At 43.4% G+C, this 14572-nt stretch overlaps 2 protein-coding genes across 15 annotated transcripts in view; one reads left to right on the forward strand and one right to left on the reverse strand.

The window, feature by feature from the left end:
* Positions 1 to 5417, reverse strand: part of NFYA (nuclear transcription factor Y subunit alpha) — a 21114-nt gene extending 15697 nt beyond the window's left edge. For 7 of the 10 annotated variants that reach the window (XM_034767371.1, XM_034767368.1, XM_034767366.1 and 4 more), the window contains exons 1-2: positions 5290 to 5417; positions 1126 to 1247 (exon numbers count right to left, since the gene is read on the reverse strand). In XM_034767371.1, coding sequence (XP_034623262.1) covers positions 1126 to 1200 — 75 coding nt within the window. In that variant the 5' untranslated portion in view covers positions 1201 to 1247; positions 5290 to 5417. The other 3 variants (XM_034767363.1, XM_034767369.1, XM_034767362.1) reach the window with 3 other exon arrangements.
* Positions 5418 to 5656: 239 nt separating this feature from the next.
* Positions 5657 to 13725, forward strand: OARD1 (O-acyl-ADP-ribose deacylase 1). Of its 5 annotated transcripts, XR_004645368.1 has the most exons (7): positions 5671 to 5809; positions 6337 to 6405; positions 7941 to 8085; positions 9371 to 9429; positions 10527 to 10639; positions 13003 to 13333; positions 13376 to 13725. XR_004645368.1 is itself a non-coding variant. In XM_034767378.1 (6 exons), the coding sequence occupies exons 2-6, from the start codon at positions 6370 to 6372 to the stop codon at positions 13103 to 13105; spliced, it is 456 nt and encodes a 151-aa protein (XP_034623269.1). In that variant the 5' UTR covers positions 5657 to 5671; positions 6337 to 6369; the 3' UTR covers positions 13106 to 13725. The 5 variants fall into 5 exon arrangements, 4 of the variants coding, with proteins under 4 accessions (XP_034623269.1, XP_034623266.1, XP_034623267.1 ...); XM_034767378.1 differs by having other exon boundaries at positions 5657 to 5671; positions 13003 to 13725; XM_034767375.1 differs by having other exon boundaries at positions 13003 to 13725.
* Positions 13726 to 14572: the final 847 nt, after the last annotated feature.

Consider the following 14572-nt stretch of genomic DNA (forward strand, 5'->3'; position numbering starts at 1 on the left):
AACACAAAAAGAACAGGAGTACTTGTGGCACCTTAGAGACTAACAAATTTATTAGAACATAAGCTTTCGTGGACTACAGCCCACTTCTGATGCATCCGAAGAAGTGGGCTGTAGTCCACGAAAGCTTATGCTCTAATAAATGTTAGTCTCTAAGGTGCCACAAGTACTCCTGTTCTTTTTGCGGATACAGACTAACACGGCTGCTACCCTGAAACCTGTCAATATAACAGTTTCACCTATAACGCGGTAAGATTTTTTGGCTCCTGAGAACAGCGTTATATCGAGGCAGAGGTGTATTTTAAACTGAAAGTGTGATTCATATTGTCTCACTCATGTGCATAGCAGAAACAAACTAAAGAGCTCACTTCCACTGTCCCAAACAAAAGCAAATAAGGCTTAATGAACACAGCTAATCCACATAACCAGCTTGAAAATTCATCACAATATGAGGCTAGGTAAAGATAATATTTTAAAAGCATGTCTAACACTTTCATAAAAGCAATTCTACATGCCTGAACATTATTGTACCCAAGCCAGAAGTTAGTTTTTGGAGGAATGATTCAGACAAACAGTCCAACAAATGACAGACTGATCAGTACAAAGCAAAAGGCCTTTGTTGCAATTACTTTGTTATTGCATTCGCCCGGATCTTTCAGTGGGAGCAGAAAAAGTGATTCACATGAACATGATTGTTAAAGGAAAGCTGGAGAAATTCTCAAAATTTGCTTGAGACCATCCTGTTTCAACCCTTGAAGATAAACAACTGTTTGTGAACATTAAGTGCTCAAATTTACATTTTGTTTCATTTAAGATCTTCACTAAATTTTTATTATTTTTGTTTGTGTCAGAATTAAAGGGTAAAGTCCCTAATCTAATTCAACTTTGCATCGTATGTATCAGTTGTTTCTATTATTTTATTTAATATGGATTAGAAATGCTAATATTCAAGCACACTCCAATGACAGAATGAAACTGCTGATCAAGGGATAAGACAGTCAACCAGCCATGCATCCAGTCACTCTCACTCAGCAACTTGATGGCCTGGTCGAACTGTAGAGAGCATGACATGCCTTATGACCAAATATCGGGACCTCTAGCTCACTCTTTAAGATAATTTTTCCATACCTGCTGCTGAATCTGTCCAGCTTGCACGACGATCTGTTCTGTGGAACTGTTGCTGTTTGCTGTGTACTGCTCCATAGTGTCTCAGTTCCAATCTTGTGCCCAATGCACCTCAGTCTGGATATCTGACAAGACAATAAAAAATGCATCATTACTGCCTCAATGGCTCAAGATCAGGATCAGTTTACAGTAGCAGGAAAACAAGCCATCTAATGACATTTAGATGACACGCCTTAACAGTCAGAACACCATTGTTTCAAGTAAAGGACCTACCCTGTGTCATTTGCATTTGTAGTAAGAGACAACATATTTTAATGTTAAATTAAGTATTTTCCTAAAACTCATGTGTAAAAAGAGGCAGCATCGTCCAACAGCTTGGGCACCAGACTGGGATTCAGAACAGGGTTCTATTCCCAGTTCTGCTGCTGATCTTGGGCAAATTATTCCACCTCTCCCATGCCTGTTTCCCCTACTACCATTTGTCTGTCTTGTTAGTTTAGATTGTAAACTCTTGGCCAGGGACTGTATCTTACTATATGTATAGATAGCACTTTGTGCATGGGGGACTCGATCTCCGTTGGGTCCTCAATGCACTACCACAATATACACTAATTATAATTAATAAATAAAACATTGCAGTGCTGAAAAGTTCATTGTAAACATCACCTGAACACCAAGCTACATCGCAAGAATTTCATAGATTTTCAGTTAGACAATGATGTAACAAGAGGGACTGAAATACCCTGTGCTCTTAGGAATGCAGTTTTCCCCATTTCTTTTCCTGCTTCTCTTTTAACTTGAAAACAGATGGCTTCTCCCATCTCTCTCCTTTTCCTGATCCCTCACTCCAATGCACAGGGGAGAAAAGGCTGAAGTAAAACCATTCATTCCACAGCTCTCTTTATTCTTATCTCCATTTCTTCCTTTCCTAGTTGATTAGCAAATGAGGAATTCTGATCTTCACTTGTAATGAAGCATTTGTTCTACTCTACCATTGAACAAGAAGTCACTGCTATCCAGGTTCAAAGCCAGCCTAAATTTTTCATCAACTTTAAAAAGAAAAATAAAGGAATCAGATTTGATATTTTCACAGGATTTAGTCACAACACCCACTGACTTCTATTGGCTGTGTAATGTAAGAGACAAGGTGGGTGAGGCAATATCTTTTATTGGACCAACTTCTGTTGGCGAGAGAAACAAGCTTTTGAGCTACCCAGAGCTCTACCTTCAGTTAGATTCCAGACCTGAAGAAGGAGCTCTAAGCTCAAAAGCTCATCTCTTTCACCAAACAGAAGTTTAACTCACCCACCTTGTCTCACTAATATCCTAGGACAGATGTCACTACAACATGTGTAACGTGAGTCAGTTAACATTGCAACAAAGACTTAAAACGTTGTAATTCCTGGCCTTTATGTTTATCTTTGCAACCTAATATGCATGAATTGTTTTGTATTTATCATAAAGATCATTGCAAAAAGGCTTTTAATTGATTTACTCATCTTTCAAAATACATTGATTACTTCGAAGATTGTTAGCTCAGTCAAATGAATGTAATCAACATGCATCAGGCCAACAAAAAAACAATGCGCAGTATGCAGCAGACAGACTACATGGCCTAAATGTGGTAACCATTTGCTTATTCCCTCTGCCAAAAGCTTTGTTTGGAATTAAGAAATACAACTACCCCCTCTGATCAGAGCAAAAAACTGAGTCATAGCACAGAAAGATACAACATTGTGCTGCAACTGTAACTTTATCTGTCCTTGGCCCATTTAGAGAGACAAGGTGGGTGAGGTAATATCTTTTATGGTGCCAAGTCAGACCACCTCAGGCCGTGTGCTTTTCTGATCTCATGAACTAAACAGGGCTAGGCTTGATCAGTATCTTGGATAGGAAACTAAGGAAAATCCAGGACATTGCAAGAAGTGGTGGTGGCAACATGACCAGTGGCACTGTGACTTTAAAGTCTGTTTAAGAGACCGGTCTTCTGCTTAAAATGTAATGCTGAAATCCTGATTACATGGCCAGGAAAAATTCCCATCCCATTTTGCAAGAGTATAATCATCAATACTGATAAAAATAATTTCTAGTTGTTAGTTACATTCTGCCTACCAAAAGTTCTCCCTCTAGTTTCAACCGCATACAGTATTCTTCACTTCTGTCCTAAATGCTTGTGCAGTATCACATGAAACAGCTCCCACATTCCATCCTTCGAGGCGGCATTTCAGCAGTGAGTGCATGGTGCCAGCCTATTATATAGCATGTAAGCCAAGCACATACTAGCAAAAAGTTCCTTGATTTCCTCTACTCAACAACCTTTAAGCAGAGACCTATTAGTCATGAATACTCTAAGACCCAAATGCCAGGCGCCCCTTCTTCCACACCTGAAGTTCTGGGAAATTTCTTCTCAATCCAGCTTTTTTGGGGGTCAGAATAAGAGAAGAGAATGAGATTTTAGACATGCAGGATCATGACTCCATCAATGGCGAGGACAGAAGATCTACTGAGGAGGGGAAGCAGCAGGGGGGAAAAGACTACTTTTTTTTGTTTTTTAAATACAGCTTATTTGTCCATAGACAATCATTTAACATTTTGTTGCCACATAAGAAGACATGGAGAGAATTTTCTCAAACCAGAATTTTTAAAAATTAATGATTCTGTACTATGCTGCATGCCCCTCCTTCAAACTGCTGGTCTGACTGGTCACAAATCCTGTATAACTTGAAACTAAGGTACTTTCTACACTAGAAATAGTTGGTTGGTAACTATACCAACAGAACCTCCCAGTGTAGATGCAGTTTATGCTGGCAAAAGCACACTTTTGCTGGTATAGTTTATATGCCAGTTCTCTGAGTGAAATAAGCTATACTGGCAAAAAGTTCTTTTGATAGTATAACTGCATCTACACTAGGACATTTCCCCTATAAAAATGTTGCTTATAAAAACCCCACCACACCTAAGCGACATTACCATACCAACAAAAGTTTCTAGCGCCAACATGGTTTAAGTATAAAAATGAAAGCAGTTATACCTCATCCTGTACTTCAGTAAGAACATACATGACTAATCACATCCACTCTCCCCAAAGTGCATCAGTGAAAGTCAAAGAAAGAATTCAGCCAAAAATAACAGCTCAGGAGAGTCATCTTGTGTTATTCAGCAGCAATAGAGACGCGGAGGCCAGTTTTCATTATTAACCTCATCTGGAACCTGCAGTCCGTGTATGCATCTAGAGATTTTCAGTCCAGTTGAGCATTATGTGCCATTTGTCTAGAATGTACGTTTGTGGTGAGCTGCTGACAGCAGGATTTTCTTAGCCCACAGAGCACTCAGTGCTGATGAGGGGAAGGAAATGGCAGGCAGCCCCTCTATGGGGAAGGGAGAGACAAACTCTTAACTGCTCACCAGAGCGTTTTTAACTGCACAGCTCTCCTCGGGGACCGTGGGCCGGGCTGCTCTGTACTGTGGGGTCGGAGATGAGGTGCATAAAGGGTCCTAATCCCTGGGGGAGGCGGGATGCACACAGGGTCGTGCCTCTCATACTGGCCACAGCTACACGGGGGGGTGGACCCGCGGGGGGGGGCTGACCGCTCCCCCCGCCCAGGCGCGGGCTGCAGCCTGCTCAGTAGCTCTCCCCCGCGGGGCCACACGCAGCTGGTCTCCGCTCCGCGAAGGGGGAGGACGGGTGGCCCGGGCCCGCGCACACCGCGAGGCCCATGGGCCAGAAAAGCCAGCGGGGCTCGAGCCCCCTCCCCGGCTCGCCGAGGGCGGGGCCCGCGCAGTGGCGGCTCCCTTCATGGCGGCCCCTTCTCTCTGCACAGAGCCCCCCGGGGCAGAGTCCCCACCCGGGCAATGGCCCAGAGCCGGGCCCCTCCACAGCGCGGAGCGGGGGCCCCTCCCTCTCCCCCGAGGGCAGACCCCGGCCGCCCCCTCCAGCCCGGGCGGCGACCCCAGGCCCTGCTCCCGCCTCTGCTGCTCCCCCGGTGGCCTCTCCGCACGCGGCGCGGCGCGCCCGTCCCAGGCCCAGCAGCACGAGCCCCGTCCCTCCGCTCCCCCAGTGCCCGGCCAGCCGGCCCTGCGAGCGGCCTCCTGACTGGTCACTCGGCCCCGCCAATCCCGGCGCTAGGGCCGGCGCTCGGGGGCTCCATATTGGCTGCTCGCACTCACCGTGCCTCGCTCCCCCGGTTCGGGTCCCGCTCTGATTGGCTCCGCCACCGGCCCCCGAAACCCAATCAGCGCCTCCACTCAGCCGCCGCGCAAAATGGCGCCCAACCCTGAACAAAGAGAGGACGGAACTCAGGGCGCATGCGCCGAATAGTTCCGCCCGCCGCAGCTCTGCAGGACACGCCCACCCGGCCCGACCTAGCCTAAGCTCTTACACATGCGCTAAAAATGCTCCCCCAGTCGATCCGCCAATGATGCGCATGCGCTGATAGACCGCCTTCGCTAGGTGGTCTGCGCATGCGCACATTGATAGGTAAGTCTGGTCTACTTTCCACCGCCGAATGTTCTGGGCTGTTACCATAGAGACGGTGCTCCGCCTAGATAGGTAAATGGATGGAGGTTGCCATCTTTGATGTCCTACTAGACTGTACCAAGGGAGAGAGGCAGGGAGGGGGCTGTTTAGGAACGGGGTGTACCCACGTCGTGGCCTGTCGTTTGGACTCAACTTGCAGAGGCGTGTCAGGTGCGGGGGGGCGGTCCGTGCTGGTGGGGTCCCCCGAGGGCGTGGGGGCCGCGTTGAGGGGGCTCTGTGGTGGGGCCCGCGCAGGAGGTAGCGGTTGTCCCTGGTGGCCCGTCGAGCGGTCCTGAGGGGGGAGCGTGGAGGGGCCGGGCGCGTGGGCGCCCTCCCCCGAGGGGGGGGCTGTCTAGGGCCGGGCGCGTGGGCTCCCCCCCACACACACACTCCCTCCCCCAGTGGCTCTGTAGGCAGGCTCCTGCGGTGGGCCTTGAGCATGGTAGCTGTGTGCGACTGTCTGCCCTGCACCCCAGTGCCACCAGCCTGGGGCCCTTGTACCTTGAGCCTGCTTGATGCAGACTGATTTGGGGGGGGCGTTATTCCCTCGGGAAATACCTGCTTGCTCCTGCCTAGTGGCACATCCCCTGGGGGAGGTTTGCTTCTTACACTCCTGGTTGTCCAGCCTAGTTCTGTATACTTAGTATCGCTTCTCTTGAAAGGCTTAATAATCATGTTTCTTTTCTTTAACCTTGCAGCAGAAGAAATCCTGGAAATAGCCTCACGTTACCATGGCCAGTCCCCCCTCCAGGGATCAGGCAGACCGAGTACGTAGAAAATTAACTGTTTAATGCAGGTTCCTGCTATTAAATACCCCAGTTTTTATCAAAGGAGCAGCCGTGTTAGTCCGTATCCGCAAAAAGAACAGGACTACTTGTGGCACCTTAGAGACTAACAAATTTATTAGAGCATAAGCTTTCGTGGGCTACAGCCCACTTCTTCGGATGCATATAGAATGGAACATATATTGAGAAGATATGTATACACACAGAGGGCATGAACAGGTGGGAGTTGTCTTACCAACTCTGAGAGGCCAATTAAATAAGTGGAAAAAAAACTTTTGAAGTGATAATCAAGCTAGCCCAGTACAGACAGTTTGATAAGAAGTGTGAGAATACTTACAAGGGGAGATAGATTCAGTGTTTGTAATGGCGCAGCCATTCCCAGTCCTTATTCAATCCTAAATTGAGTGTATCTAGTTTGCATATCAATTCCAGCTCAGCAGTCTCTCGTTGGAGTCTGTTTTTAAAGTTTTTCTGTTGTAAGATAGCTACCCACACTTATCAAACTGTCTGTACTGGGCTATCTTGATTATCACTTCAAAAGTTTTTTTCTTCTGCTGCTACTGATAGCTCATCTCAATTGATTGGCCTCTTACAATTGGTATGCGTACTTCCACCTTTTCATGTTCTATGTATGTATAAATATCTTCTGTCTGTGTGTTTCACTCTATGCATCTGAAGAAGTGAGCTGTAGCCCACAAAAGCTTAGCAAATTTATTTCAGCATAGTCTCTAAGGTGCCACAAGTACTCCTGTTCTTTTTTCCCAGTTTTTATCCTAACTCAAGGAGTGACATTTTCCTCCTAATAAAGTTTTCCCATTGGCATATGCTCTAGAGTTGTGATGTAAGAATATTTGGTTCTGGGGCATGGTTATTTTTGGGAAGTGGCAGTCTGACTACATCAGTGGCCAACAACTGGTGGATTCCGATCGACTGGTCAATTCTGTAGCATTTGACAGTAGATCACGATCTCCGGCTGCTAAAAGTCCAGTGGCACAGCAGGGCTAAGGCAGGCTCCCTGCCTGCAGGCACCACTCCTGCAGCTCCCATTGGCAGGGAACAGGGAACTCCCCTGGGGCTCAGGCTTTGGTTCCCCCTCCTAGGGTCATGTAGTAATTTTTGTTGTCAAAAGGGGGTCACTGTGCAATGAAATTTGAGAACCCCTGTGTACATCAACCCAAAGCACAGTTTAGCCCAATGCTGTTTACTTTAATAAATTACTGCCCCATTCAATATGTTTGCACTAATTCAACCATACCAGTCCAGTTTTCTTTAATTTAGACTGTTTTTTCATAAAATGAACTGATCACAAATCATGTAGGTTTTGCAAATGACCTATAGGAAAGGCTGTGCAACACATTCATTCATTTGTAAACAGTGTCTCAGTCTAGTCTCCTGTCCACTATACCATCCTGCTTTGGTTAACTCCATTTTTTTTCTTCCTTATGTGATTCTGAACATTGACGGTGGACCAAAGTTCATTTCTCTCATTCAACTCCTATTTGTTTGTTCTTTTTCAGATCAGGTACATAAAAGGGGACCTTTTTACTTGCCCCAGAACGGACTCATTGGCTCACTGCATCAGTGAGGACTGTCGCATGGGCGCTGGGATAGCTGTCCTATTTAAGAAAAAGTTTGGTGGCGTACAGGAGCTGTTGGATCAGCGTGAGTGATGTCTGTGGGGAGGGGAGGCTACTATAGTCCATGTGCAAGCCTGAGCCTCTAGCAGTAGTCCATGTTTACCTAAGGTATTTATAGAACACCAGTCACAGTAGTATCTAGGCACTGATTCTAGGACTGGCCATACTGGATCTTTATACATTTGCTGTGAACTATTTGAGGCAGGGACGTGATCCACTTCTGCATTTGTACAGTGCCTAGCACAGCAAGCCCCTGAGCCTGACCATGGTTTCTGGGCTGCCATAGTATAAAGAATAATGAGACCCTCAACTTTTATGCTCCCTGGTGTTGTTTACAGGGAGAATTTTTGGTACTTAACTTCCAGTTAAAGAGGAGACCAGACAGAAAAGCCAACTGCCCGTGTATGTTGGTATTTAAATTTGACCTGTTTCCATCTCACTAATTAATGGGATTCCAGTGGGATAGAGTTCACAACTCACTGATATAAATAAGTTACCGTAGAACCTCAGAGTTACGAACGCCAGAGTTAAGAACTGCCCAGTCAACCGCACACCTCATTTGGAACCAGAAGTACCCAATCAGGCAGTAACGGAGACCAGGGCGGGAAAAGGGCAAGTACAGTACTGTGTTAAACGCAAACTACTAAAAAATAGAGGGAAAGCAGCATTTTTCTTCTGCTTAGTAAAGTTTCAAAGTTGTTTCAAGTCAATGTTCAGTTGTAAACTTTTGAAAACACACCTGTAACATTTTGTTCAGAGTTACGAACGTTTCAGAGTTGCGAACAACCTCGCTTCCCGAGGGGTTCATAACTCTGAGGTTCTACTATAGTTCATGCATCTGCTGCAGCCCTGGTTTAGCAGTAGTCAGTTACCTGCAAGATTGGGTTAGCCCACCTGCAACACATTTGAAAAAGCAACATGAGGGTAGCAGCAACAACAGAAAAAGCTAAAAACTGACGGCTTATCCACACTATGGCCCTACAGCTGCAACTGTAGCACTGTAACGTAGATACTTCCTACAGCGATGGAAGGGGGATTTCTGTCACTATACCTAATCCACCTCTCCAAGAGGTAGACCAAAGATGCTGAGCATTAGGTCGATCTAATTATGGTGCTCAGATATTTTCACACACTGAATGACAATGTCTCTGATCTTTTAATTATTTGTAAAAAATAGTTTTGTTTTAGAAAATTCTTTAACATCTGTTAATTCATTTCTAATCTATTCAGCAGGAGTTGGGAGAATCAGCGGTGAATTGTAAAATTTTAAACAAAATTAATGTCAATGCTGTGTTTCACTTTTGTTTTAGAGAAGAAGTCAGGAGAGGTGGCCGTTCTGAAAAGAGATGACAGATATATATATTACCTGGTAAGAGAGGGGTGAGAGTCAGGGGTTTGTTATAACTGAGCCCCACCTCAGTTTGCATTGATTGGAAGAGAGGTTTTTCTCTAGATTCTCAACAGACATCTCAGCCTTTTAAATAAAGACACAGATTATGAGGACAAGCCAAGCTAGATTTTTCTTTCAGAACTAAACTCAATACAGCTTCCTACCAACAAGTAATTGAAGTACATTTGAATAGCACATTTCATTTGTGGAAGTTACTGTCTGACAATTGTTCAGTACCCTTTATGTGCAGTGTTGAGGTGTGCTGGCAGGGTAGTGGGGAGATTCTTGTGCTGCTGCCATCCTGCAGTTCAGTGGTTTAATGTCTCAGTCTCAGGAATGTTGATCTGGTCACCTTCATAATTTGCTTTAAAATGTAAAAGCATACAAATACAAATGCACACGCATTTTGATACTTTTTTTTTAGTTCACTGAACTAACTGCTAAAACTTACTCTCTAAATCCTGGGATGTGATTTCTCCACCTTCTCACTCTCTCAAACTATAGGTAATTCCCATTTCCTGCTGGTCATGTGAAAACTGGGCCCCTGGTTGTTACACTTGTGCTGAAAAAGCCTCTCTAGCATGCTGCAATGGGAAAAGTCTGCTTTTCCACTCCCTGCCTGAAGTATGGTGTTTATGCTTTAAACAGTTTGTTTGAAACAGGAGCTGCTTGTTTTTTTTCAACAGCTTCCCTGAAAGAATTATTCAAAATATTGCTCAACTGTGTGAGACAGATGTAAGCATAACCCCAGCATTTGGTAATGAGAGAGATTGCAGTTTATCTATTGACAGGAAAATGTTTAAGGAAAACAATCTGGTTTGGAGAAAAACACTATTGCCTTTTAGAAATGCAGTATTTAGTGCCCTGACCTGCTGTGTCATGTGGCACAATTGCAACTAAATATCTAAATGGTAATAGTTGTACATCTTATATTGAAATAACTAGTTGAGTCCAGTCACCATATACTAAGAGGTAGTAGATTAGTAAATTGTGGCCTGGATTTTGGTAGAGTTAAGGAGAAAATAGCTTGTGCCATTGTTGCTAATGCACTGTTGAACTTTTTAATTTGTACACAGATTACGAAGAAGAAAGTCTCCCACAAACCAACATATGAGAATATGCAAAAGAGTTTAGAAGCCATGAAAACTCATTGTTTGAACAACGGGGTTACTGACATTTCCATTCCTAGGTAAGGGAATCGGAGACTAGAAAGTAAACATTTAATTGTCCCTTGGGCAGAATGGATATTTTAGGAAGTGACCATTTACTATGAAATAAAGGGTTAAATGCCTACTCTTAATATTGTTATGTTCTGTTTGGGTTGTACAGTTGAAATCTAATCACAAATGAAGTGAGTTCTGTGGCGAGCACATAGGCCTAGTTATTTCTGTATTTTTGACTGCATTAAGTTAATTTCAGATAAAATTAGTTAGTGCTGTGCCAAACTGTAGCTGCTTGAAATTGCTGAAATATCAAAGTTGCAACATAATGGGGAATGGCTTACCGCACCTTATTCAGCAACATATTGAGTGCCTGTATATGTCTAGCTAGGAGCCAGTCCCGTCGTTAATTTAAAACAAGCCTGGGACTAAACTAGGATGGAGAGAGAGGAGCTTATTTCAGCTTTAATTAGGGCCCAGTTCTCCTGCACATACACTTTACACTAATTTAATGGTAGATTGTTTGCAAAGGCTGCAGGACAATGCATAGAGATTCCAAGCTCTTTTAAGGGAATCTGGAACTCTGTCCCTTTTTTACTTCTGCAGTGTGTAGAGACTGCTGGAGAGCACTGTGCCGTTGGGACAGCATATGCTGTATTTAGGTTCGTTTGGTACATAAAGATATAATGGAGAATGAATTTGTAGTATTCTGAAGCAGAGCATCTATAACTTACTGAAGTGCTGAATCCTATTGAGGAAATGCTTGATAAGTCTAGGCCCCCAAGCAGATTATCACTGCATGTTTGGTCTTGTGACTTACTCAGATCACTGGCTCACCAGTAGTTGTATTCATAGCTTACATCTTATCCTTCTTTTTAGCACCAAATTTGCTGCTTTTTCACACCGGTCTTGTGAGATCTTACTTTCAAAGGGACCTTAAAATCGAAGTTACATACACAAGGTTCTAGGCAGTAATTTACTCTCTTTTAGTTAACCTTTGGTACAGCATTTTGAAGATGTGCAGTGCCCAGGAACTGTTCACGTTGTAAGTTGGTTGTCCCACAGAGCAATGCATGAAACAGGTCATCAGATACCTTCACAACAAGGACAAATGCAAAGTACTCCACTTAGGAAGGAACAATCAGTTGCACGCATACAAGATGGGAAATGACTGCCTACGAAAGAGTACTGCAGAAAGGGATCGGGGGGGTATTAGTGGACCACAAGCAAGTCAACAGTGTAACATTGTTGCAAAAAAAGTGATCATTCTGGGATGTATTAGCAGGAGCATTGGAAGCAAGACACAAGTAATTCTTCCACTCCACTCCGCGCTGACTAAGCCTCAACTGGAGTATTGTGTCCAGTTATGGGCACAACGTTTCAGGGAAGATGTGGACAAATTGGAGAAAGTCCAGAGCAACAAAAATGATTAAAAGTCTAGAAAACATGACCTATAAGGGAAGATTGAAAAAAAAATTGGATTTGTTTAGTCTGGAAAAGAGAAGGCTGAGAGGGGACATAAGTTTTCAAGTACATAAAATGTTGTTAGGAGGAGGAGGGAGAAATTGTTCTTAACCTCTGAGGATAGGACAAGAAGCAATGGGCTTAAATTGCAGCAAGGGAGGTTTAGATTGGACATTAGGAAAAACCTTTTAACTGCCCGGGTGGTTATGCACTGGAATAAATTGCCTAGGAAGGTTGTGGAATCTCCATCACTGAAGATTTTTAAGAGCAGGTAAGACAAACACTTGTCAGGGATGGTCTATATAATACTTAGTCCTGCCATGAGTGCAGGGGGCTGGACTAGATGACCTCTTGAGGTCCCTTCCAGTCCTATGACTCTCAGCCCATCTGAGAGAAGTGTGTGTTTGTTTTTTTTTCTCTCCCTTTGCTCGGGCCAATGAGTTGTAATTGGAGTAATTTCACTTTCACATTCTTTTCATAGATTTTAATAAAGACCATTCCATCATCTAGCCTGACCTGTATAACACAGGCCGAAAGAATGTCACCCAATTCGTCATCTGTTGTGCCCAATAACTTGTTTGACTAAAGCATATCTTGCAGAAAGGCATCCAGTCTTGACTGGAAGCCATGAAGAGATGGAAAATCCACCACTTCCCTTGTAAATTTATTCCAATGAATGACCACTGTCACTTGATATTTTTTTTTTTTTTTTTTTAAACACCTTATTTCTAACTCCAGCTTCTGTGGTTTTAACTTCCGTTGGTTCTTGCTATGCCTTAAAAAGTACCCAGTATTTTTCCCTTGAGAAGGTATTTGCACCCTCTAATCAAGTCCTTTCTCAATCTTTTTGTGCACTTGTTTGTGAGCTTTACAACATACTCAGTCAGAAACAGCTCATCACAGCCACTTTGGTGTCTTTATTTTCCAGGATCGGATGTGGACTTGACCGTCTGGAATGGGATAAGGTTTCAGCGCTACTTGAGGAAGTGTTTGAGGACACGGACATTAAGATCACAGTTTATGCTCTCTGAACAAAGATGCCTTATGGAGATGATTGTTGATTTCCCTTGCTGTAGATTCAGGTGGCATGGGAATTGATTTGGAGAAAAAGCTGTGTGTGAAGCAGAGCCCATCTCCTCTTTGAGGAATAATTTACCATTAGGTTTTTCCCAATGGCAGGCAGTTGCTTCCAGAGAACCGGTTGGTTTGGAATGTGTTGATCAGAGTTCCAGAATGAAGTATCTAGTGTAAACCTTCAGGTTTATAAGGTGCCACAAGTACTCCTGTTCTTCTTTTTTCAGGTTTATATATATCCCTCAGGGATCCTTGCCTGTGAGTCACATAGCCAACCACCAGATGTCACTGTTCCTCCACCCTTCAGAATACCCATCTGCTTGTAAAGAAATCTTTTCTTACTGTGGTGGTTTGTGTGTGTGGAAGTTTGAGGTAGTTTGGCACTTTTTAAAATATTCCAAATCTTTGAATTTAAGAGTTATATGTATCTGTTTATTGTGTTGTTTCAGATAATGAAGTGAATAATTGTGGAGATCTGCTATTTAATTTAAAACAGTACAGTGTTCAGCTCAGACATGCAGATTTCCTTTGTTCTTTTAGTTATTAAAAATTAAAGTATTATCTTTTCAAAACATAAGTGAGGTTTCCTGCTTTTATCAGGAGTGTGTCTCTTAAGCATCATGCTATAAAGTCTCAAGTACATACTTTTTTAACTCTTGCTATTGAACCAGAGTGCAACCCCTGTGTAAACCCAACTATGTTCACATTTCTCTCTGCCTTCTATATGAAGGCTGAACCTCTCAAGGGAACATAAGTGTATGGGGCAAAGATTCCTAGGAGGTTCATTTTGCCGCACATAGTTGGTACAAGTATCAGCATGCAAGTGTTCTGAGAGACCACATATGAATGGGCTAGTACAATATAAAGTGGGCTTAGCATTAAATGCATGTATAGGTTTTCATCTTTACTTTTCATCTAAGGGATTTATAGATTGCTAGTCATTGTGGGGTCTAAGTGTCATTCTGTTTCTACATCTGGCATTGCTAAACAGCAATGAACAAATCATTAATAAATAGCATATTGAATCTAGCAGGCCAGCAAAAGATAGTCCATTACTTTGTGGTGGTCAGTAAACTTCAGATGGAACATCTTTTTTTTTTTTTCTTCCCCCTTCACATCCTTACAGTGACTTACCAGGTCTCTTTCTGCAGCATTTGGTTCAAAGGTTATAATTCTGCTGATTTTAGAACCTTGTGCTGAAGTGCTCTACCATATACTCTTAGTACTTGTAGTATGTTTTACTTCCGATCTTGTCCACAGTGACTAATCTGATTTATTTTTAGGAGGCCCATTACTATAGTAACTGAGTGCCGGAGTATAGGAATTCTAGCATAAAGTAGAATCCCTAATATCTTCTTTTTATCCATGTAATATATGTAAACCCTTCTCTATTCAGAAGCTACTAATTGCTTGTGTTGTGGGAG

This window comes from Trachemys scripta, chromosome 4 (genome assembly GCF_013100865.1).
Source record: "Trachemys scripta elegans isolate TJP31775 chromosome 4, CAS_Tse_1.0, whole genome shotgun sequence".
Taxonomy (NCBI): domain Eukaryota; kingdom Metazoa; phylum Chordata; order Testudines; family Emydidae; genus Trachemys; species Trachemys scripta.

Bases quoted from the DNA above. Each gene is read 5' to 3' on its own strand.
- OARD1 (XM_034767378.1), top strand. From the start codon at position 6,370: ATGGCCAGTCCCCCCTCCAGGGATCAGGCAGACCGA. The intron at 6,406-7,940 runs GTACGTAGAAAA...GTTCTTTTTCAG, and splicing joins CCAGGGATCAGGCAGACCGA to ATCAGGTACATAAAAGGGGA. The intron at 9,430-10,526 runs GTAAGAGAGGGG...ATTTGTACACAG, and splicing joins ACAGATATATATATTACCTG to ATTACGAAGAAGAAAGTCTC.